Source organism: Gastrolobium bilobum, unplaced genomic scaffold, assembly GCF_033153095.1.
Source record: "Gastrolobium bilobum isolate Gb01-03AN ecotype WA unplaced genomic scaffold, APGP_CSIRO_Gbil_v1 utg54037, whole genome shotgun sequence".
In the NCBI taxonomy this organism is placed as follows: domain Eukaryota; kingdom Viridiplantae; phylum Streptophyta; class Magnoliopsida; order Fabales; family Fabaceae; genus Gastrolobium; species Gastrolobium bilobum.
In genome coordinates this window covers 40,391-65,908 of record NW_026896086.1, presented here as the reverse complement: position 1 = coordinate 65,908, position 25,518 = coordinate 40,391, and the positions used below count along the sequence as shown (strand labels likewise).

The window sequence follows — 25,518 nt, the reverse complement described above, 5'->3', positions numbered from 1 at the left end:
AATATTCAACTAAATATTATAATTAACATTAACAATGTCTTTGATCCTATAATTTCTTTATTAATAAATCCTAATAATCACAACAATATAAAAAATTACTATCCTAATAACTAATTACAAAAATTAACTAACCTATAATTTATTTATTCTACTAATTTATATAATAAAAAATAATTATATGTTTATCCTATACTTTTTTATTAATAAATGCTAATACTAAATACAATATCAAAATTAAATACTAAACTAATTACTAATTTTAATAATTAACTACAATACAAAATTAACTTATACTACTACTTCATCTAATCAAATTATTAATGTCATCTATCCTATAATTTTTAAACATTTAACATATGCTGATAATTAAAAGAAAAAAAATTATTAAATATAAACTAACCTTTCAATGGAGCTGTGGTCCGCAGAGAGAGAGAGAAAGAGAGTTTTGAGAGAAAAAAATATTGGAAAGATCAAAGAAATGAAAGTGATGGGTCGGTGGTGGGGTTGGGGAGTGGGAGTATATAGACGCACAGTTGCACATATCCCGCTTTGCTGACAAGCGCGAATAAGGAGAACCAGCCACGCGTACGACATGCATCAGGAAGTCAGGAAGTTGTACGATGTGTACCAATCTAGCTGGTCTGACCAGCGCGAATGGTGGGAACATGACATGTGGCGAATTTTTCAGAACTTTACAGTGTCTGATTGACAAGCCATTCCAGCTTGTCAGACCAACGGGAACGGGGCTCTATGGTTGACCGCCACGTGTCATCTTACAGTCTCGCTTGGTGGTGTAGCGGGATTGAACGTGGCATTTTGACAAATTCGAAATGGGGCGTGGAATACTGGTAAAATATTATTCAAAGCGTGTTATTTTGGTCAAAGTCCCGAAATCTTAGTCCATTATTATCTATCACATTCATGTGAACTTAAAATGAGACTCCACTTGGAGGGTTAAGATCATGCATGCATTAAGCAAATGGGTAGCTCTAGGTAATGTACTCATAATTAATAAAGTTGGAAAAAGAAATTACATTCAGATAGCAGCCACAAATCTGGCAAATTGTTTTCATGATCAAGACCGTTCATGGTCCCAAACATTGCACTTGGAAAAGTTATAAGTTGACATTACGCAATAGCTGCCTTTTTCTTATTTCAGCATCGTGGTTCTTTATTTATTTTCTCTCTCTCAAATACATTCTTGTAAGAATAACGTTATCAGCCATAACGAAAAAGAAGACAATGTGATTTACATATCCTATCCTGGAAAGATGAATCACGTAACCATGCATTACCAACAATGATCCCAACAGACTTGTCTGTTTCGTGAGCTGACCAGCATAAATTTTTTTCCCATAATATAATATTGCAGCCATTTGGTCCAAAATTTGTGTAGGAGACTTGCCACCGAAAGACAAGAATCTTGATCACCACTTAGACAGAGAAACATGACGTAATCAACTGCTAAAAAGAAATTTCACTGCAAAAAAGGAATACAACTTTTTTTTTTCTTCAAAAAACAAATATCTGCACTTCAACTGTGTCACATAGCCGCCTTAACACTTCTTACAAGCTTTCCAGCAAAAGTGATACAATTCAACAAAATAATTTGTTGGTAAAAAAGGGAAATTTCCTTCTCAATAAAAAATAAAAAGGAAATATTGGCGATCCTGTACTAGTAATCTATTGTAAATCATATACTTAATCCGTTTCTATGTCAGCTGCTGCAATTAACAATGGCAACAACAGCACCTAAAATATTGCTGTTGTGACCGAAATGGCTCGGATTCGAATCTAAGAAACAGTCTTTTTGTAAAAATATAAAAATAAGACTGCGTATAAGGATTTCTTGACCCTACCTAGAAAATCGACTTTTCATGAGGAGCTATTTAACAGCAACACCTAAAATCTAACTGACAGTTTTCCTAGTATATTCAAAACTGTCTCCAAACGCTTATGTAGTGGATTGATTACCCCATGTGAACTAACAATTGAGATATGTAGTGGATCTTCACTACAGAGGTGCATCAGCACTGAAGTTGCATTCTCTTTGTTCCTAGGAGATCCATTAATGATTAATTCCACCAAAGTGGGCACAGCATTCATAGATCCAATTGCTTATTTTCCGTCAGGGTGGCTAACTAGTACAGCCACGATTGCCAATGCCTCATCCCTCATCTCCCCGCCAGGTTCTGCAAGCATTCATTTCTATCAAATTGGGCACAGTACCAGCCCTGATTGCTTGTCCTGTGTTCCCTTTATATAAACACAGATTGAATAGTGCTGTTCCAACATCCTCCCTCCACCTTTGACTTCCCTCGCAGAAAAGAGTAACTAGTGCTTGAATTGCTCCAGATGCAACAATTGCCACTTTGTTCTCATCCACGACAGAGAGGCTGAAAAAAGTAGCTGCTGCATTTTCCCAAGCTTCCATTCTACCATTTTTGAGCACATGAAGGATTCCTGGCACATATTATCCTCAGATAGACAGGTTCAGAAGAGCAGTAACTGCATGCTCTTGGGTGCCAGCATCAGGTAGATAGAGGAGATCAACAAGGAGGGGTATAGGAGCAGCTTCAGCAATCAATATTCGATTTTGACCACTGTGCTTGGCAAGAAGACGGAGCTCCACCGCAGTAAATTGAAGAAAAAGGTAGTCTCTATCAACAAAACATCATTAGGAAATACCAGGATGAGGATTTGAGAGATCCCAACAAAAACATTGTTCTCAAATTATAAAGATATCAAAAAGACAAAGTAAAATCCCTTTAACAACAAATTTAAGATCCTTCATTGGCAGGATTGAACAGCATGGACAAAAGGGTCTCGAGTTTGATTCTGACTTAGTCTTGTCGCATGCCCTGACCTTAGAATGGGAGAACCTCCCCTCACCCTAAAATTTTATTTACCAAAAAAACAAATTAAAATCCCTTCTTAAACATTTCGCATTAAAGCTTCTATGGAGGAGTCCACCGGCCTACGAGTTGTAGGCGTACACCATCCTTAGAACTATTGAGGAAAGCTTAGCAATTTGGAGAATGGTACCTTCTAGCATCACATCGTGTTTATGATCAAAGCAAATGATAAATTCTTTTTAAACAAAAATAAACCCCCCGAAAAATTGCACTTTTGTAGAAGTGCTAAAAACTGGGAAGAGAAGCTAAGACTAATAAAACTACGTAGGCAGTTAGCCAGGCAAAAGCCAAAGCTTTTGAGAAGTAATATTAATCTTTAGGCACCAAAAATGAGGACGGGAAAACATACAAACTTGCTAAGGAAAGAAAGAAGTTAGGATAAAGAAAAATACAAGAATAAAGATGGAAAAGTTCTGTTAACCAGGCAGGACATCAAAGAAAGATATAAGAGTTATTTCTAAAGTCCATTCAATGACAGACATGCAAGAAGAATTGTATTGGGAAGTTTAACCACTAGAGACGATGATCAAAATTAAACCTTTATCCCAAATCTAGAAATCTTTAGGTGAATGTATGACTAAAGATGAACTAAAGTATAGTAGTCAGACAATATATATGCCTATTGAAGGATGGAAATGTTTTAAGGGAGAAATGCAAGAATTGTCTGAGTTGCTCAATGCGATAATGAGCTCTATGAAAATGTCATAGGAGTCACTTTGGTACACCTACTTACAAGAACATGAATAAAGGAGACAAACAAAATTGTGCAAACTACAGAGGAATCAAGCTCATGACCCACATTAAGAAACGATGAAAAAATGTACATTAAAGGAGATCAAGACAAATACCTGCATGTCAGGGGACCAATCTGGTTTTATGATCAGAAAGTTCCTATAAAACTCGACAGAAAATTTTCTGGACAGCTAAAGAAACAGGGGTGCTGTAACGTTGGGTAATGAAGTGCCAACAAGAGCAAAATAATAAGTCCACTGGAGATGAGATAAGAAAGTTGAAGCTATAAGTGGATATGTTAAAAAATATAATATTACGAATAAATTTATCCGTTAGAAAATTGGAGTAGCACCTATAGAGGAGAGATGATGGAAACTTGTCTCAGGTGATCTGGTCAGGTGAGATACAGAACAATAAAGGTTCCAGTGAGAAAAAATTAGATCAAAGGGAAGATAGTCCAGTAAGAAAGAGCAGGTGAACACGTAAAAAAACATGAGGAGAAGCTATTGAAAAATATCTTGTTCTAAATGATTTTATTAAAAACTTGGTTTTATTATAACTCATTAATTCGTTATCCTTCATTTACTTTTTGCCATTTTAGTAGCTCTTTCGGAACACGTGGCTTATATTTTTACTACTATACTTTACAGAAACAGTAATTCCGTAGTCATAAGTTTTGTCCAGTATTCAGAGCTTTACAGCACACAGGAAAGCATAAGCCTTAAGATAAAATCGTCTTAATATTTTGATCTAGATTTGAATAAGGGATGGTTGTAATATTCCAAAGATCTTAATCAAAATTATTTTATGTTAATAAGGATTCCAGAAGGATTAGTATACAGTATGCCCTACTTTATTTAATTTTAAACTTCCACTCCTAAGGGTATTTTGCTAATTTTCATATTTGCATTTTCCCTTCTAGCTTTAGTATTAGTAGTCTTAATCTTTAAATGATTATGACTTATTCCTCATTTATGTAGAATGAGTTATAGAAGGTTTGTTTAAGATTATGTAATACTTTCTTTCCCTGAGAAGGAATGGCAACATGATGCAATCTAATTGATTGTTTATACAATCAAACCCTTATCCTACGTGCAAAGACTAAGGATCTAGCTTTGATGCCAGCGGTTATTTTCATCATCTCATCTTTTACTTCATATTTTCATTAATTTTAGTTTATACCCACTTCCAAGACCAAATCTCATTGGCAAGCATCATCAACAAATTATCCCCTCAAATCTTTAGTGGATTCATCCCTCAATTTTCCGTAAACCCACCAATCCCAGAAAGAAAGAGAAAGAAAAGGAAAATGAAATTCTAACTGTACAATTCGCAACAATCCCATATACTACGAAATTGGAAGGGAAATATCACGAGGAATTAAGGGAATAACGTGGATTCTTTTTTTTTTTTTTCCTCTTGTGAAACCAGGTTTTGGATCCAACGTGAGCTGCGATGAATAGATCTAACATTTCTAAATCAACAAAGAGAGTATTGCTATTGAGTATTGTAACATCCCCGTCTCGAGCCGGTTCAATTATCATACATATGATAAAACAGAAAACAGCGGAAGACTTAACTTACGAAAATACGAGCTAACTTTTTCTTTTTCTTTTTAAATTCTCATTCGACGTAAACGAAAATCGGACAAAGTTTCCTCTATAAATCGAACAACTGGGGATTTTTCAATCCCACTTAGAATAATTTCCTGATAACAGTTTATACAGCACATCAATCCAGAAGTACCAGTCATGCAAATATAATCAGATACCCATCCATGGGCGCATGCATAACTTGGCTCAGTGCCACTAATCTAACAACATGCAGTCCAATACATAAACACAACTGAATACTACATCATCATATAACGTGCCTGAATACTCAAATGTACATGCATCAAACTGACAGACATGTACAAAACATATACAGGCCATATACAAAATAAAGGATCAATGTCATGATCCATCAAAGGCGAAAATACAAAATGACATGAATATACTTCCAAAAAGTAGTAGCCTACAGCCACTCAAAATCCGATCCGTCAACTGCCTCAGCCACGTGTCGCGTCCCTGCCTAGTGAGGACTCACCGGGAATCTGGGCACCTAAAAATATGTCCCCAACGAGGGGTGAGATTACAAATCTCAATAAGCTCCAGGTTTATAGAGAATTCTCCATACCCCTGGCTCGCTCCTGCATGAAAGTCAGATACAGAGTATACAAATACAACATATAACAGATATCATAACAGAACAGAGCATATATCCATATCATATCAGAGATGTGCGCCGTCATTCCCAAGGGAGGACCCCAAGCGGAAATCAACGCACGTGTTCCCGAGGGAGGACCCCAAAGCGGAACCAGACATATCAGAGGCGTACACCATTAGTCCCGAGGGAGGACCCCAAAGCGGACATCAGGGTACTATACAATCAATGGCCAGAGATTGTTACAAAAATCATATTACAGAAGTCATATCAGAGCAAAACATATCATGTTATCAAATAACTCTATATGAATGCATCTATACAAAGCATCTAAATCACAGTCATACAGTCCAACCATAGTTCACTAACCATGGTGGAGCACTCAAGCAGGAAAAGACTCCTTAAACATAGAGCTTACCTCTTGAAGCTTTACCAATACCCTTACTTGTTGCACAAGTTACTTATATATCTTCAAGAGATTTTGATTCCTTTTTAGTCCCTAGGTACACCTAGAGCAAGAATCCACAAATACCAATTAATAAAATGCCATCATGCCTAGCTTTCACATAAGGCATACATTTTATCGCTTCTTTTCATTTCTTTGCATTTTTGCCAATCCTATGCCAATACACAAGTTTAGACCCCTTTATAACCGTTGGTGTTCTTTAATTTAATCATCCATTCCCTTACGAGTTTCCAACATAAATCATAGCATTTTACTTTAAAGGACCGTGGGCCTAAAATTAGGAAATCAATATATTTTTCCATGATTTCTTTTCAAATCATTTCACTTCATGACTTATCATTTTCATACTTTGAAACACACATATTTTATTAAAATAAAATATGACAACATCTTTCCCTAAACACCCTATATGTCGAATCCTTTAAAGGAATCCTTCTCTTTTACAATACATTTTCCTCACTTAATTTAACAACTACACGTACATAAAAAAAAAATATATATATATATATATATATATATATACCAAGTTCCAATTTAATTTTTGGGAATCTCAAGCTCTTTAAATCCTTCAAGGCCGAAACATCAAGGGTATGTTTCAAAGGATTTTCTTTCAAATTTAACATTCTTACTAACTCATCAAATTTCCTCTTATTCAAGCACATTAAACCTTCCTAATACATACAATAAATCTTTGTGCATCACCCCTAATTACCCTATCAAGGCCGAAATCTAGGGTATGTCACCATGGGATTTTTTTCCAATTTTTATACATGTTTATATGCTTATTCCACATTCCTATATCCAACACATCATCAATCCATCATCAATTCAAATTTTAAACTAATTTATTTCACACCAACACATGCTCACAATTTCTATGACACAAACCATCAAAATAACATCATGGAAACAAAGGTTTCTTACCACTAATCAACTTCCCAAAGTCTAGAAAGCAACCTCTAAGCCAAGCTCCATCAAAAACTCACTCTTTCTCCTCCAATGAACAGTAACTCGAAAATGAGAGGAGGAATAACTCTTCACACACTCAACTATAGCTCAAATGGATAGGTGGAATGGATTCATTGAGTGGTTTCCAATCAATTTCATGTGGTGGGTCATTAGATTTGGTGGATGAATGATTTAGAAATCAAAGAAAGAAAAACCAAACCCTAAGCCCCCCCCCCCCTTCCCCTTGACAAGTGCAGCTCGGCCATCCAAGAGAGAAGAAGAAATTCTGAAATGAATAGTGATTCATTTAAGTGACAAGGCTATATAGGCACATGTGGCCCTTTTTATCGGATGTTTTTCTATCGCGTATTTTAACTTAAACTGACTCGGAACTCACTTAAGGCTACAAACATATTTTTATTTTTCTAAAATCATTTACATTAATTTTTATTTCCTAAGGAACAATATTCTTAATTTACAGTATGGTTTCTGCACCGTTTTTGATGAAATGCACTGTGAACCACTAACTGTACTTCGTTTACTTCTGAACTTAAAACTTATTAACTTATCATTTCCTTGGGCCCATATTGACTTGTTTGGCATATATTGGACTTTCTTATTCTTATTTCATCAATTATTTGCTTCTGGACTCTACCGGTTGCTTAAACAGCAGTACAAAATACCCAGTAGAAACACTATTCACGAGATTTTCACGGAAAGTGCCAGACTATACAATTTTTCGTTCTGAACTCATATTTGTCATCAGAATTGTCAAATTATGTTTCTAAAATCATTTTGCTCATTTAAGCTCTACCGGTTAATTCACAAAACTGTAAATTCTCCGGCAGAACGCACTGTTCATAACATAGTCATGATTATAGTCAAAATACTCGAAATCGCTCACTGAATCTAATTATGACATTTAAATCTTTAAATTAAATCTCTAACTAAGATTTACCAGTTAGGGTCATTATAAGTATTGACACACCCAAGACGAGGGGCGGCTCTCCCTCAAAATTTGTCAAAATACACTAATCAATCTCCATCTATTTTAAAAAAAAGTTTTTCTTATGCATGCCACCCTTCAAACCATGATCATTTTAATGTCTAGCTCCACCACTGCCCAAAACTCACTCGCCCCACCTCTTACCCCACCCTCACAAAAATAATAAAAAATACACTGTTCACATTGGGCATTAGATCACCTGTACCATATGTCCCCATATCAATTTCACAACACTAACAGAGATACAACGGCCTGCAGGAGGATGGGGAAGGGCTATGTGGGTTTAAAATCTGAATAGCATTACTATTTCAACCTTTCAATATTATATAACCCACATAAATCTAACAACTTCATGAAGTTTTAATTTCACAATTTTAGATAAATATATAATACTGCAGAAAGAACAAAAAACTTTCAAGAAGTGTGACTGTTGTTGGCATGAAGACATGGCAGTGGGTAGTAGTGGACAATTGAGAGAAGAATGCCAGAAGGAAGACATTTTCTAATCAGTATACTAACCAATTAGGGGAAGAAAGAAAAAGGGGGGGGGGGGGGGGGGGGGGGGGGGGGGGGGGGGGGGGGGGGGGGGGGGGGGGGGGTCTTTCCTACATTTCCAAGTGTTACATAAATATTAATAATTCTGAGATATAAAAAGTACACTATTAAGTGAATAGTGAAACACAAAATGCTTCTATCCCGACCAGCAAGTGTAAAGATAAGGACAATCCTTATACATAGTTTTAACCTTGCAAATACCAGATTCGAACCCGTGATCTTTCAATCATAAAGGAAAAACTTTACCCATGGTCCAGGCTCGCCCTTTTTAAGGGATATTATTAATATGTGTTGAGATATATAAAATCATTAATGTAACCTCATCCAATAGCTTAAGCTTTTGGGTTGAATTGGTTCTTTACATGGTATCAGAGCCTCGGTGTACCGGGTTCGATCCTCGTCGCCCCCCACTTTATTTCAAGTGGAATTTCTTTCTTCGCACAGGTAGGTGGGCCTGTGCATTGTCCACTCTTCAAGCCCAATGGGCTCTCGTGTGAGGGGGCGTGTTGAGATATATAAAATCATTAATGTAACCTGACCCAATAGCTTAAGCTTTTGGGTTGAATTGGTTAAGCGTGCTTGACTTGGAGCAATTCTGGGATGGGTGCCCTCCTGGGAAGTTTTTCCAGGAAATGTGCGAGTGAGGAAAAAGCACACTGGAAAGTCTCGTGTTAGTATGTGGGGATAGTCATTGATTCTTGAAGCGGCCAGGCGTTACAGTAGGCCTGTGCATTGTCCACCCTTCAAGCCCAGTAGGCTCTTGTGTGAGGGGGCGTGTTGAGATATATAAAACCATTAATGTAGCCTCACTCAATAGCTTAAGCTTTTGGGTTGAATTGGTTCTTTACAATACGAACCACTCATTAGCATTAGACTGATTTCCCAATGCAAAACCTATTTATTAGCAGTACACTATCACTGTTCGTTTACTGCACGAATGATATTAGAATCTGTCAATGACCAAGACAACAAAGTAGATGCAAATAAATTACAACAAATCTTATGCTTGTTAAACAGAACCATTAAACATTGTTAGCCGCTTAACATGTTAAATAACTATCTCATTGATTTTCTAAAAGTTCTATTTAACTTCTCATAGTGCATGTACTGTTAGAAATGCGCAACCAGAACACTTAACAAAAGGAGACAATATATCCACATTATGAAAAAAAAAGGACTAGAAGCTATGTGTACAAAAATTAATTTAGGTGCTTGCAATAAACTCAGAGCATATTGAAATAAATATGGTTTGGATTTTAAGCGAATTCTTTTAAATCCTACAACACATGATATATATACATACAAAACAGCTATGTCTCTACCATAATAAAATTTCATCCACGAGACAATTCAATACCAGTGTGTGGCTGTGAACTTTTCGTATCTACTGGCTACATGGCTGTTGCAGAAGCGGTGTAGTTTTGATTAGGAGGAGCACTCCCTGGAGAAGCTAACTTATCACTACTCTGAGGCTCTGAATTGCTTTCTTTTGTAGTTGTCCCTTGCTTAGTCTTTGGCTTATAAGAAACTGCACACTACCACGTGCAGCAAGCAAAGCTTCATTTTTTTTCTATTTGGATTTGAATCTAAAGCATCCTGAGATGCACAACAATGTAACTCATTATCAGACATCGTTTACTCCACTGCCTCCACCCCATTCAGAATACCTTGCAGCTGTTCAACTTATTGTTATAGCATAAGAACATGAATGATCATGCAAGAAGAATAAAAATGACCAATACTACAAGGCCCCTAGATTTTGGCGCAATTAAGAATATACCTGTACTGGGCTTGCAGTGATAAGCCTAGCAATACCACCACCAATAACATGACCATCGGGACTGGAAAGGGAAACACTCATGCCACCTGTTCTATTGCGAGGTCCACCATCTTTAGCAACCAAGTAAGAACCAGACAAGCATAATATTTGAAACCGGCCCTGCAAAAAAGTTTAGTATTGCATCATAAGAACCAACCTTAGGCACTCTAAGCAGCACTCATTAGCCACTGCAATCAGCTGGATTTATACAAACATTACGATAGAATTCGCTTAGGACATATTTAAAATAACAGGTATATTTTCTCAATAGAATAGCATGCAAATCCAATGAGAATAGGAGATGATGGGAGAAAAGAAAGAAAGAAAGAAGACGGCAAAACAAATAAAACTTGTAATAAGAACGAATGAGTTTTACCTTATGAATGACCACACACACTATCGCAGATATAAATGACCAACATTTTAGATAAATTCATTAGGACATTTCATCGAACACCTAAATTGCAAGAGAAATAAAAGGATAAGAAATTTACCTGAAATGGTATAGGTGGTGGATTTTCAATTCCGAAGATTTTCAAATCACTTGAAGGTGCAGACAGATTTTCCTAAATTTTTACATAAAAAATTTAGTTTAAAAATTAGTTAAAAGCACGTATTTCAAATAAATTATCTATCTCCGTATTTTTATCACTCTTCATTTAAAAAAAATACACAATTCAATAAAAACATATAAGAGCTTAAAAAAAAGTTCCTCCAATGAGCTTTTAGTTTTCAACTTTTTTTTTCATTATAGAAAAAGAGTTTTTCGTTATAAGAGTTTTTTTCAAAATCTGTTTGGCTTAACTTATGCTTATAAGTAACTTTTAGCTTAAAAAAAAGAGGATCCAAACAGACACCAAGTAAAAGTGTATTTACCTTTAAAATTTAGTGGCTAAAATCAAAATGCATTATAAATTAAAATAAAAATAAATACATCTTTACTTGTTCACTTCATACATAAACTTATTTTACACTTATTCTTCAACTTAGTTCACAAAAAAGACGAACATTTTACACTGAGGTGGATGGCATCAACCCGTTTTCATAAAATATATTTTAAGATGGGGTTGAAACCCTTTGAAAAAGGGAAGAGAAAAAAAGAATTAATTGATCGTTGGACTAGTACTTTTTATAAAATACTTTTTTATAAAACAAAATGATGTATATTGACTGAAATATGGATATGGATTTGTTGGAGTCCTACTTGCGCTTTATTCTACAGTTGCGGCATAAAATATAGTAAGTGACATTAATTATGGAGAAGAATTCCACATCATGGATTGGTAATTTGAATAGCCTGTATATAGTAAAATGATAAGCTACAGAGTTAGCTCCTAACCAGCGTTTCAACATCTCAAAAATGTAGGTTGTTTGCTTTAAAATAGTGGAGGGAGGGAGGGGCTAGCTAGAGCGTCTGCCCCTTCAAATATATGTAAATTAACTTTTAGAAATATTATTTCAGATTTTTTATTAAAGATAAAATATTATTGAAAAAATGGGGAGAAATTAGGAAAGTAATCCTTGTCTAAAGAGTAATTTTTTTTTATAAAGCTGAAAAAAAATTGAAAATAAAAGCAAACACAGCTTTCTCTTGCAAATCAGAATATCACCCTCTTAGTGATATTCTCAAATGGTGATTTGCTTTCAATTTACACACAATGTCACTTTTTCATGCAAATTAGAACCCTGGACAAATATTCCTACCAAATACAGCTTTCTTTAAATCCCATATGCACTTTTCCAGACAACAAATCAAAACTTCCCTACCAAACACCCCCCAAAGATTTTTGCAGTTAGAGAATAATATAAATTATTAAAAGACTCTCACCCAACACTTTGGTTGAAACGATTTTTTACATTATTAAGAGAGTGTTTGGTAGAGAGTTTATTTTCAGATTATTAGAAAAATGAGGATAGTAATCCAATTTATCCATGTTTAAAAAAAAAAATTGAAATTTTTTCGAAAAATATGATTTTCCTAGAATTTTATTTTGTGAGTAAAATATATACAAAACACTATTTAAAAATACCATTCAGAAAATGATATTCTCATTTTCCTTAGGAAAATGAAAAATATAGAATACACTAAAAGCCAACATTCCCATTTTAGCCTAGCAAATAATATTTTTGTACCATTTCCGAAAAACTCACATTCCCACTGAAAATCACGATTTTCATATAAAAAATAATTTCTCCTAAAACCTAAAAGCACATCATAAATCAAAGAGTAAATACTTTTTTTAGTCTCTGGCAATATCCACAAAGTCCTTTTTCATCCCTAGCAATTAAAAAAAGGGACAAATTGGTCCCTTAAATAACAAAAAAGAGGCCATGTTCATCCTTCTGTTAAATCCTCCCCAACGGCCCAACTAACGGTGCACAGTTGGCACGTTAGTTTGCTGACGCGGATTGGATGTGATCCACCGTGGAAGACGAGACGATGACGTTTAGATAATGGCATGCATCTCCATGGTCGTGTTGCAACTCCAACGCCTTGGGGTAAATTGGGAACCCTAAATCCCCCAAATTACTCAAATGAACCCTAAACAGAAAAATCCCCCAAATTCTTCGAACGTGGATGACTGAAAATCGACGACAGTAGAATACCTCTATCGAATTTGTTGGGGCATAGGAGAGTATGAGTCTTTTTTCTGGCATGGGGGGATCAAATGAGATTACTTCAATAGGGGGAAGAACACTGACAAGGACTGTCGGTCGTAGGTGCAAATGTGGGAGAAAAGTATCGTCTATACCTCTAAAACTGAGAAAAACCCAAACATGGCTTTATTTGGGTGCCCTAATTTCAAGGTATACATGTGTAATGTGAAGGTAATTAAGTTGAAACACTTGAGTATCGTGGTTTGTTATTTTGGCAGGAGAAGTATGGTTCTCAGGGCTTTCTTATGGTTTGTTATCTTTGTTTTACAACAATGAACAGATCTATCATATAGAGCTTCACATTATAAGCAAGCAATAAGTTGACACTCTTCCTTTTTGGTGTTTTGAAGTGAGTGTATGCAAAATGAGACCATGGGATGTTCTCTCTTCTTTCATTCTTCTTGTCACATTCCTTCTTACTTCCGTCAACTGTGAAGACCCATATAGGTTCATCACTTGAAGATGTTTGAGTTCAATGTGGTTCTTCGTTTCAATTTTGCAGGGGATCATGATTAATGGGCAGTTCTCGGGTCCTCAAATTGTTACAAATGACAACTTGTTTATCAGTGTTTACAACTACCTTAGAGAACCATTCCTCATTTCATGGTTTGTTATTTTGGTAGTTCTCAGCCACATAAGGGCAACTTGAGAGGAAGCAGCCCACCTCCATCAAATCCACAACAGGCAAATGAATTGTTGAGTAATGAAACAATGAATGCAGCAGCCCACCTCCATCAAACCCACAACAGGCAAATGAATTGTTGAGTAATAAAACAATGAATGCAGCAACCTGTGGCACACGAAGCAGATTATTGGCCTTCATGAGCACACCTGGTTTTAGGCCACCAAGGCCTGCCTCAAGAAAATGAGCTGCTGCTGTATATGACTTGAGAGTAGTGCATGAGCCAACTGAGAAGGGTGTATTATTATTTGACTGACTTTTTTTGTAAATTCTGGCCATTATGTATTTGGAGGCCTTGTTATGTCAATGTTTTTTTGGGAATAGTTTGTTGTACCCTTTTGAATTGTACTCAACAGTGATTCAAATGCCATTTTGTATTAGAGGTCTTTCTTTTAATTTCTGACAGTTGGCTTTATTTTGTAATGCACTATTGTACATCCATGTCTTCAAATATAATGATACTCATATCATGTTCCAACTATGATGTTTCACAGGGTTGATGAATGTTTAAGTTTACCATTTCTGATGTTTTTTAACTAATATATGTAGTTGTGGTTGTTGTACATCCATGTCTTCTGGTTTAACAAATTGGACTGCATAAAATCCTCTGCTGTCATGTTCCTGTTGTAGATTCGTATTGCAATGGTTTTACAAAATTGGACTGCATAGAAATCCTTGGAAGTCATGTGCCTATTTTTCTTTGATTAGGGACAAATAAGGGCCCTGGGGTTTTTGTCAGGGACCAAAGAGGTCCTCGTGCATTTTGACAGGGACCAAAATGGCCCTCGTGGTTTTGACATGATTAACAAATATCCAGTCCAACAGGGAACTTCTGTTACAACAATTTCTTGATTTAGGCATATATATATATGTACATTGTGGTTTGTGATGCAATGCAGCAAACTGACACATTCATTCCATGCCTAAGTATGCAGTATACCCTACTACAACAATAATAGCATTGACATGGCATTGGATACACAAATATATGATGCATATGATGCAGAAAGATTCAAATCAACACATAATAGGCCATATAATAAAAGCTTCTTCATTAATTTGGATAACAAGAGTACTGAGTACTCATTACACTTCATTGAAGGAAAAATACATTGGGGTCACTTGTTTTGGCTGTTACCACAATAACAACAAAAATACACATGATGATCACCCCTACACAAGCAACAATTAAGACCCTAGTTGACCTATCAACATGCCTAATTTCCTTGTCCATCCTATCTAACTCCTCCACCATCTTCAGGTATAGCTCATTCAGCTTTCTTTCCTGCTCATTAAGCTTCAGTTCTTGCTCACTAATCTTCACACCTTGGTCATTCAGCTTAGCTTGCAATTGCTCACTCATCATCATGTCTATATACTTCAACTTGAAATTAATTTAAGCAACATCCAACTTCACATTGTGTATTCTTCCATCTTCCAGCTCCATCCGTTCATTACAGACGTCATCTACCCATATAAAAAAATCACAAAACGACTTCTTCTCCTACCAAAATAACAAACCACGATGAGCAAGTGTTTCAACTTAATTACCTTCACATTACACATGTATACCTTGAAATTAGGACACCCAAAGAAAGCCCTGTTTGGGTTTCTCTCAGTTTTGGAGGTATAGACGATACTTTGTCTCCCCCGTTTGCACCTACGACCGGCAGTCCTTGTCAGTGTTCTCCCCCTATTGAAGTACTACCACTTGATCCCCCATGCCAGAAGAAAGACTCATCTTCTCCTACGCCCCAGCAAATCCAGTAGAGGTCTTCTACTGTCGTCGATTTTCAGTCATCAATGTCCGGAGAATTTGAGAGATTTTTCTGTTTAGGGTTCATTTGGGGGATTTAGGGTTCCCAATTTACCACAAGGCGTTGGAGTTGCAACACGACCATGGAGATGCATACCATTATCAAAACGTCATCGTCTCGTCATCCACGGTGGCCCACATCCAATCCGCGTCAGCAAACTAACGTGCCAACTGTGCACCGTTAGTTGGGCCGTTGGGGGGATTTAACAGAAGGATGAACGTGACCGCTTTTTTGTTATTTAAGGGACCAATTTGTCCCTTTTTATTGCTAGGGACGAAAAAGGGCTTCGTGCATATTGCCAGGCTCCAATACCCTGACACGCAAATTTTTAGAAAAAAGGGCGTGTAGGATACGTGTCCGACACGGACACGCTCCGACACGTTCCGACACGCGGTCAACATTTTACGGCACGTGGTCAACTCTCCCACACGTTCTTCCGACACGCAGTGAATTTTTTCTGACACGTGGTCAATGCTCGGACACGTTTTTTTTTAGTCTTAATTTTATTTTATTAACTAAACAAAAAAATCATTTATAAATCAATTTTTTTCTGTTATGAAATTTGACATGAAAAATTAACAAGGTACGAAAAATTATTTTTGTTTATATTTATGTTATGAAATTTGAATATTTGATTGGTTATATGACTTATTATGGACTATTATATCTATTAAATATAAATTATATTATATATATTAAAAATATTATTCAATATCAAAACATATCCCAACGTATCGAAATATGTCATTTTTAGAATTAACGTGTCAGCGCGTCATGTCTCGTGTCTTGTGTCCGTACATCATAGTTGCGAGGGATTAAAAAGGTATTTACTCTAAATCAAATGTTCAAACCAAACAAGATATCCGAAAAGGAATAAGAATCAGCGAGATTGTTCTCACGCAGTCTCTGGGCAGTTCCACTCTCGGGTAAAACGCTGCGTTTGTTTCTTTCTCTGAATGTTGTTATTCTGAGGTTCAAAAATGGGTTATTTTGAATACTAAAAAAAAAAAAATGGGTTTTTTTTCTTACCATTTCATCACTGCGAATGCTGAACTTGGTTTCAATTTAAGCTCTCGACACAGTTCCCCTTCCTGTTATGGTTCAGTTGCATCTCTTTTTTATAATTTGTATTAAATTTAATTTCCACGTTTCTTCATGTATATATATTTTTTAATTTAATTATGCAGAATTTGAAGTTGAGATGCATGTATGTATGATCTTTGAGAGTTTTTGATTAAAAGATTAGTTTTTTATGGCAACGGCAACATATCCACCACCCCCACCTTATTGCAGACTCTACAAAGATTACTTGCAAGATCTTAAGTCTGCTCCGGAGCCTCCACCACCTATTGAAGGAACTTACGTTTGTTTTGGATGCAATTACACTGTAAGGATTTTTACCCTCTTCAATTTTGATCCCTTGAAAGTTGTATTATGACCCTAATTTCCTGTTTGGATAAAACAGCTTATGCATAATAAGTACTTATTTGATCTCAGTGTTTTAAGAGGCGCTTATGCAGAATGAAATTTTAACTATTCATTAAGGTTAATTTAGTCTGAAATTATTGTTTATTGTTACTTTGGAGACATTTGGTGGAGAAGAAATTTTTTTATCCGGAAATCACGATTCTCGGAAATATGATAGGAAAGTAAGTTTTTCGATAATGTTATCAAAAAGTTACTTGGTAGTTCAAAATGTTTCCGGAAATGTTGGATTAATTTTCCTAATACTTCGTTTAATTATTTTTTTCTAAACAATTAATTCATATTTTCTCAAAATACCACCTGGATGGTATTTTTTAGTAGCATTTTGGTTTAGAAAATACACACAAAATAGAATCCTGGGAAAATAACTGTCCCATAAATTTTTTCTCCAATGTGCTATCAAATATGGGATTCTAGGAAACCCACCCTCACTTTCACATAGGATTATTTTTTATTAGCTTGCATTTTTATTCTCTTTTTTTTAGCTATTTCTAATGATTTAAACGCTTTATTTCCTTAAGTGGGCACTTTAAAACTAGGAATTAGTGAGTGGTTGACGTTAGGCTTGTAAAACAGGGTTTCTTCTTGTAGGTTTGAGATGCAGTTTGCAAGAAGTCTTTATTTATGTATTTGTGTTTTTATGCTGGGATCTCTATGTCATGATAACATGTTATTAATATTTTTTTTCTTTGCTTACTTTTTACATAGACTAGTGCCATTCTACCGAGCTTGGAAGAACAAGGGGTGCGCCAGCTCTATTCTAGGGGGCCTAATGTTGGTAGGGCTATTTTCAGCTCTATTGATGCTCAGTTTGATTTGATAATGTTACGAAATGACCTTATAAGTTGTTACAAATAGTTTTAGTTTTCTATTATATATTTCACTACTATCCTTAATTTGTTGGTATGTTGTCTTGGGGCGGTCTTCTTTTTACTTTCTGTCTCATAAATGCTTCTTTTAATTAATATCGCTCGATTTATCTTTCACATTTTCATTTGATAGTGATTCTTGATATAATCAGCATTGTAACCTAGGAGGTGGTTGTATAGTCTAGAGTTACTTGTGGGCTCGATCTTTTAGGTAACATTAGTCTGATTGCACTATGTATGAGGAAGTACTTTATTGGTGACAAAGTCACTAAATGGTGTCACCTAGAAATTTTTTTAGCTGGGTACAAAGTTTCATTGTCCTCTTGCTTCTCACTCGTTGCTGTAGGGGATTTTTGGTCTTGACGTGTTAATTCTAGTAATGAACTTTTTTTTATCTTTCTCTCCAAACTTTGAAGGGGTATGTTTATATTTTATCTCATAAGTGATATATGGAACATCAAATTTGTGATAGCGATTACTCAAGGTGATCAATGGTTGGTTTATTACTAAACCAGACACTGTTAGTTATCTTTCCGAAAAGAAAAGTGAAGATGTGAATTTTGTTTCTTGCTTCATTTGGGCTGGTGTCGTTATTAACTATGCCTTAACCTCTGAATGCTTCTGCTGATTGCTTGGTTAGTAATGTAGAATTGTAGATGACTCACTTTTTGCTTGTTTATCAACTTTTTGTTGCGTCAAGTAGGATATACATTATAATGTTATGTTATTAGATACTAAATCACGTTTACATCAATTATTGGTATCTTATTATTAGATACTAAATCACCTTCGCATGTAATTTCACTATCAAAGTGGAATAACTAAGACACTAACATAGATCAGGCTCAATATCAATTACAACTTTGCACACACCAGGTTTTGAAATTGGGTAATGAGTCTCCTACTTCATAGGCCAGTGCAGATATATGACTAGTTGAGCTACTGCTTGTGATCTTGTTTATCACAACTAAGTGGATTGATTTTTGTGCTTAATTGATCACTACTCCAGAATGATACCTACAACTTAAATCCATGTCATTGTGTGATTTTAAAGGGAGTAAGGGTTCATATCTCTTTCATTATAAGTTACGCCAGCAAGATTTGCAGCTACACTTAATGGAGCTGATTTTTATCTTCCATTTCATAGTAAAAGATTCTAATCTTCTATAGATTTCAAAAAGGAGCTGAGGTCACTTAATGGAGACTTGCAACTACATATTCTGGAGCTTGCTGATATTCTTATTGAGAGACCTTCACAGTATGCTAGGAGAGTCGAAGAAATTTCAACTGTATTCAAAAACTTACATCACCTTTTAAATTCACTACGTCCTCATCAGGTATACAATCTTCTATACGACCATAAGTATATGTACTTGCCTTCGACTGGCATGCTGCTGTTATTTTTCCTTTTTCTGGAGTCTTAATTATATTATTTATTTACTCTGGTAGGCAAGAGCAACATTAATTCACATTTTGGAACTTCAGATACAGCGCCGTAAACAAGCAGTGGAGGACATAAAGAGGTATATTTTACATTTCATGATGTTTTTCTAAATTTTATTGGAACCCTTAGGAATCTTTTGCTTTGGTACGAGCACAGTGAAATGTCTTGTTCTATAATTTGAGAGCCTTTAACAATTTTGTTGGTTTCTGATTTTTATCATGCTTACTATTATCAAAGTGTATAGTGATATAATTGTCCGAGCCCTTCATTTAGTTCATGAAATATAATACTTGTGATATTCATAGTTGTACTCAATCCTCAAATTAGTTCTTTCCTTCTGGTTGTACCCACCACCTTGACAGTCGACATAAATATTCTTTTTCCCCTTTCTTGCACAGAACTACTATGACCTGCGTTAGAAGTTACTAAAATAGAATACATTTCATCATAAATCTAAAATTAACTGCTTCTTTTTTTATTTATGGAAGGAAGCCCAGTAAATAGATTGATTTTCTTTGATAACATATGTAACTCCTTACAAATAGCCCATAATTTGTGACAGAGCCCTCCAACCTATGCATAGTGCATACACCCATACCTGCTTACTAGAGTATTTTATATTGTAAGAGTTAATTACACTTTGCCTTTCTAAAGTTTTATGCTCAAATTAATTTTAATATACTAAGTTTACAACATCCCATTGTATCCTTTTCGTGTTTCAACAACAAACACTTTACCTTCTTGAACCCTTGGAAGATTAAAAAAATGCTGGAATTGTTAATAATGTAGTTAAAACTGACCATGGAGACCTCATCTGCTATTCCTGTGATGATTTCGTTTGCCAAAATTTTTCCAACAAAGTAGATAATCATTTTCAATGTTCCATTTTCTACTCTGACAACCAGAATTCGTAACATCTCACATTTTCCTTTTTCATAACTCTTCTACTTTTAAAGTTTAGAACTTAGAAGACAATTCTGAATGTGTCTTGGTGAATTCTGTGTGCAGTAGATGCAAAAATGACTCTAATGCTTTTGAAACTTAATTGTTCTAAATTGTAAGCTTTATAGTTGGTGCACTAAAGTTGACGGGGGCAAATTCTTAAATGGGTGAAGCATGATTTCCTAATATTTATAAGGTAGTGTACTTGTGTTTCTGGCTTTTGGTAGTGTTTCAGAGTTATCAACTATTGTGTTCGGTCCTAGAGAACCGTATTGCTATATCGTATCGTATGCGCTCAGAGATACCCTAGGGATAGGTATCCATATTGGCTTATAACCAATACTCCAATCACTGCGCACAAGTAATAGGCTTATAACCAAGACGTGAGTGTGTGCACAGTGTTGGCAGCAATAGTAAATATGTCAGAAGTATGTACCTGGGGTCTTTAACCTCTTTATTTATAAGGATTACTTCTTGGGCTTGTGTAGATCTCTCAGTTGTAGTAGGATTCAACTTCCTTTTTGTTGGAATAGGGACTCTATCCTTAGCAGCCTTACTGTTTTATATTGTTAGGATAATTGAGTAATTATCCTTTAAGGGATTCTTGGATAAGTGGTTAGGATATGAAAATATTCCATAACAGTTGCCCCCAGCCCGACAGTTCGGAAGCTCGGACTGCTGGGGTGCCTAAGTCTGATTGATAGGTCGACCGTACCGAAGTACTATGATCCTGCCTTGGGCCTGGTGCGACTACCTCTTCTTGGTTTGTGGCTTTTTATATTGGCTTCTTTTCTCTTGAAGTCTCTGAATGGTGAGACGGTGTTTGCCTCTTTTTGACTTTGAGCTCGGCTTCTCTTGCCGAGGCTCTTTAGTTTTGACTAGGCTTATTGTCAGTCTTTTATATAGGCGTTCGCTTAAGTTTTAGGACGGCATTTCGTGCCTCCTTAATAATTAACCCAAGTTTGCACTTACTGGCTTTAAATGTCGTGGTTTTAGATTTGGCTCGATTTCGCATACCGAGATCTCTATTAGCATGGATTTGACCTTTTGCAAAGATGTATTGTACTTTAGGGAGCACGACTTTTCTTACTGCAACTTCCCCTTTTTAGATTTGGCTTGCTGCCTATGTCTTAATTTTGGGAAGGTCTTCCGTGCCTTCTTCAACGATTAGTCCGACTTCGAATACCATGACTTCTCTTATTTTTGACGGACTTGGCTTCTTTTGCCATAGTCTTAGATTCTTGAAGGAGGAGTTCGCCTCCTCGATTTTAAGCCCGAATATGTATATTGTTCCTTTTATTTTGAGCCCCGCTTCATTCGCGATGGCTTTTTAATTTGAGGCTAGCCTGTTAGGCTTTTGTGGCTAAAACCTTTACGACTTGGCTTTGTTGTTGTAGTCTTAAGTTACTAGGGCAGTTTTCTGCCTTCTTCATTTTCAGCCCAACTTCACATATCGTGGCTTTCTTTAAATTGACTTGGCTTTTGCCTTGTCTACACTTTTGAAGGCGGTATCTTTGCCTTTCTGATTTTAGCCCGGCTTAACGTACCACGGCTTTACTGTTGGACTAGACTTTTTGCTATATTTTGTTTGAGCCCGGCTTCGCATACCCTGGCTTTCTACTTTGAGCAACGCTTCATTAGTGATGGATTTTTAATTTGAGGCTGGCCTGTTGGGCTGCAAACTTTGTCATTTGGCTTTGTTGCCAAAATCTTGAATAGGAGTCCGACATCATATGTCGCCTCGATTTTTCTTTTATCTCAAATTGGGATGTGTTCCTTTTCTAAGATCACGATCTCCCCAAATTCATCTTCTCGGATTGGGGTGTCATTCTTTTTGCTAGAATCACATCTCTCCAAATCCATTTTCTTCTTTTTTCGAATCGGGGTGGGATCTTTTTGCTAGGATCACATCTCTCCAATTTCGTCTTCATTTTTATCGCAGATTGGAGTGTGATCCTTCTGCTATGATCACATCTCTCCAATTCCGTCTTCATTTTGATCTCGGAGCCCGAAGCTATGACTAAGGCTGTGTTGAAGCTCAAGGTCGAGGTCAAGCTTTAATCTTGAAGCCCTTGGTTGGGCTGAGTTGGAGCTCATGGCCGAAGCTGAGCTTTAATCTTAAATCCCTTTGTGTGGATGAGCTCAATGCTGAGGCCAAGATAGTAAATTTAAAGCCTTTAGCTGGTCTAAGCTCAAGGTCGAAGCCGAGCTATTAAACTTGAAACCCTTTGTTGGGTTGAGTTGAAGCTCTAGGCTAAGGGTGAGCTTTTAAACTTTAAGCCCTTAGCTGGGCTGAGATGAAGCTCAAGGCTGAAGCCGAGCTTTTAAACTTTAAGCCCTTCATTGGGCTGAGTTGATAATCATTAAGCCCTTTACTGGGCTGAGTTGAAGCTCAAGGCTGAGGCCGAGCTTTAATCTTGAAGCCCTTCACTGGGCTGAGTTGGAGCTCAAGGTCGAGGCTGAGCTATTAAACTTAAAGCCTTAGTTGGGCTGAATTGAAGCTCTAGGCTAAGGCCGAGTTGAAGCTCAAGGTTGATGCCGAGCTTTTAAACTTGAGGCACTTCGTTGGGCTGAGCTCAAGGCCGAGGCCGAGCATTTAATCTTGAAGCCCTTCGTTGGACTGAGCTCAAGGTCGAGTTAATAAATTTGAAGCCCTTAATTGGCCTGAGTTGAAGCTCAAGGCTGAGGCTGAACTTTTAAACTTGAAGCCCTTCGTTGGGCTGAGCTCAAGGTCGGGGCCGAGCTAATAAACTTAAAACCCTTAGCCGGGCTCAGATGAAGCTCAAGATTGATGCCGAGCTTTTAAACTTGAAGCCCTTCGTTGGGCTGAGCTCAAGGCCGAGGCCGCGCTAATAAATCTGAAGCTCTTAACTGGGCTGAGTTGAAGCTCAAGGCTGATACCTAGCTTTTAATCTTGCAGCCCTTCACTGGGCTGAGTTGGAGCTGAAGGCCGAGGCTGAGCTATTAAACTTGAAGCTCTACGTTGGGCTGAGCTCAAGGCCGAGGTCGAGCTAATAATTTGAAGCCCTTCACTGGGCTGAGTTGAAGCTCAAGGCTGAGGCCGAGCTTTAATTTTGAAGCCCTTCGTTGGGCTGAACTCAAGGCCGAGGCTGAGCTAATAAATTTGAAGCCCTTAATTGGGCTGTGCTGAAGCTCAAGGTTGATGTCGAGCTTTTAAACTTGAAGCCCTTCATTGGGTTGAGCTCAAGGTTGGGGTCGAGCTAATAAACTTAAAGCCCTTAGCTGGGCTCAGATGAAGCTCAAGATTGATGCCGAGCTTTTAAACTTGAAGCCCTTCGTTGGGCTGAGCTCAAGGCCGAGGCCGCGCTAATAAATCTGAAGCCCTTAACTGGGCTGAGTTGAAGCTCAAGGCTGATGCCGAGCTTTTAAACTTGAAGCCTTTCGTTGGGCTGAGCTCAAGGCCGAGGTCGAGCTAATAAATTTGAAGCCCTTAGTTGGGCTGAGATGAAGCTCAAGGCTGATGCCGAGCTTTTAAACTTGAAGCCCTTTGCTGGCTGAGTTCAAGGTCGAGGCCGAGCTAATAAATGTGAAGCCCTTAACTGGGCTGAGTTGAAGCTCATGGATGATGCCGAGCTTTTAAACTTGAAGCCCTTCGTTGGGCTGAGCTCAAGGTCGAGGCCGAACTAATAAATTTGAAGCCCTTTGTTGGGCTGAGATGAAGCTCAAGGCTGATGCCGAGCTTTTAATCTTGAAGCCCTTGGTTGGGCTGAGTTGGAGCTCAAGGCCGAGGCCGAGCTTTTAAATTTTAAGCCCTCTTTTGGATTGAAGCTTTTTCCTTATGATTTAATGACCTCCAGGTCTTTACTTGCTCCATCAAGAATTGCCACGACGAGAATCTTTGTCAAATCTTCATCTGCTTGGATCTAGAGCTTCGTTTTAGAGTCTCTTGGAGGATCAAAAGCCCTTTTTGCGGTAGGGTTTGTCTCCTCATATATATGTGGTTTCAGCAATTTCAGGTCCCGCGAGGTAGCCTGCAATATGTGGCTTCGTGCTATGTTGCGCGTGTTCACCATGGATGGGAGTCAAAATTTGTCGATCCCCACAGACGACGCCAATGTTCGGTCCTAGAGAACCATATTGCTATACAGTATGGTATGCGCTCAGAGATACGCTAGGGATATGTATCTATACTGGCTTATAGCCAATACTCCAATCACTGTGCACAAGCAATAGGCTTATAGCCAAGACGTGGGTGTGTACACAGTGTTGGCAGCAATAGTAAATAGGTCAGAAGTATGTACCTAGGGTCTTTAACCTCTTATTTATAAAGATTACTTCTTGGGCTTGTGTAGATCTCCCAGTTGTAGTAGGATTCAACTTCCTTTTTGTTGGGATAGAGACTCTATCCTTAGTAGCCATACTGTTTTATATTGTTAGGATAATTGGGTAATTATCCTTTAAGGGATCCTTGGGTAGGTGGTTAGGATATGGAAATATTCCGTAACATATTGTTTCCCTTGTTTATCTAGTTTTGCCCTGGTAAAATTGGTCAAATATTGCTTCTTGTATAAATACTAGTACATGATTAGTATGAAATTTTGTTATGTTATTGTCATTAGTCTTTTCAATTCAAACCTACTTTTTTTTTTCCAGGAGAGAAGAGGCACGAAGACTCCTTAACGAGTGTCTGGCAACACTTGATGGCCATTAGAACATTCTCTATCTTGCATTCATAATATGAAATCTATTGAGCAAATTAATCTTATGTGAGAAATGAATTTTGATCTTTAGATTTGTAAAATTAGTCAAAAGATTAACTCAACATGTTATGCAGCTTCCTCCAATGGTCATGTGACTTACTGTCTTGTGTTCTTTTAATGAAGGCTGTTTTGCAGCTTGTGCAAGATCTTAGGGCTATTTTTATAAAGTCTGAACTATTAATGAATATCCTTAATGAATATACTTGTCAACTTCATCATAAACACCGGGTAGATGCTATGGTGTGGTACTCAAG

At 36.9% G+C, this 25,518-nt stretch overlaps 1 protein-coding gene across 4 annotated transcripts; it reads left to right on the top strand.

Annotated features, from left to right (window-relative positions):
- Positions 1–16,663: 16,663 nt before the first annotated feature.
- On the top strand, positions 16,664–25,448 carry LOC133297726 (mediator of RNA polymerase II transcription subunit 7a-like). 4 transcript variants are annotated; one of them, XM_061496916.1, is made up of 6 exons: positions 16,664–16,729; positions 16,991–17,190; positions 17,997–18,066; positions 19,328–19,494; positions 19,607–19,680; positions 25,158–25,445. In XM_061496916.1, exons 2-6 carry the CDS (start codon positions 17,056–17,058, stop codon positions 25,213–25,215), a joined length of 504 nt encoding a protein of 167 aa, XP_061352900.1. In that variant the 5' UTR covers positions 16,664–16,729; positions 16,991–17,055; the 3' UTR covers positions 25,216–25,445. The 4 variants fall into 4 exon arrangements, with proteins under 4 accessions (XP_061352900.1, XP_061352902.1, XP_061352899.1 ...); XM_061496918.1 differs by lacking the exon at positions 16,664–16,729 and adding an exon at positions 21,360–21,362 and having other exon boundaries at positions 16,742–17,190; positions 25,158–25,448; XM_061496915.1 differs by lacking the exon at positions 16,664–16,729 and adding an exon at positions 16,742–16,902.
- The last annotated feature ends 70 nt before the right edge of the window (positions 25,449–25,518 follow it).

Coding starts and splice junctions, on each gene's coding strand:
- LOC133297726 (XM_061496918.1), top strand. CDS start 17,056: ATGGCAACGGCAACATATCCACCACCCCCACCTTATTGCAGACTCTAC. Junction 17,191..17,996: donor GTTTTGGATGCAATTACACT/GTAAGGATTTTT, acceptor CTTTTTACATAG/ACTAGTGCCATTCTACCGAG. Junction 18,067..19,327: donor TTCTAGGGGGCCTAATGTTG/GTAGGGCTATTT, acceptor AATCTTCTATAG/ATTTCAAAAAGGAGCTGAGG.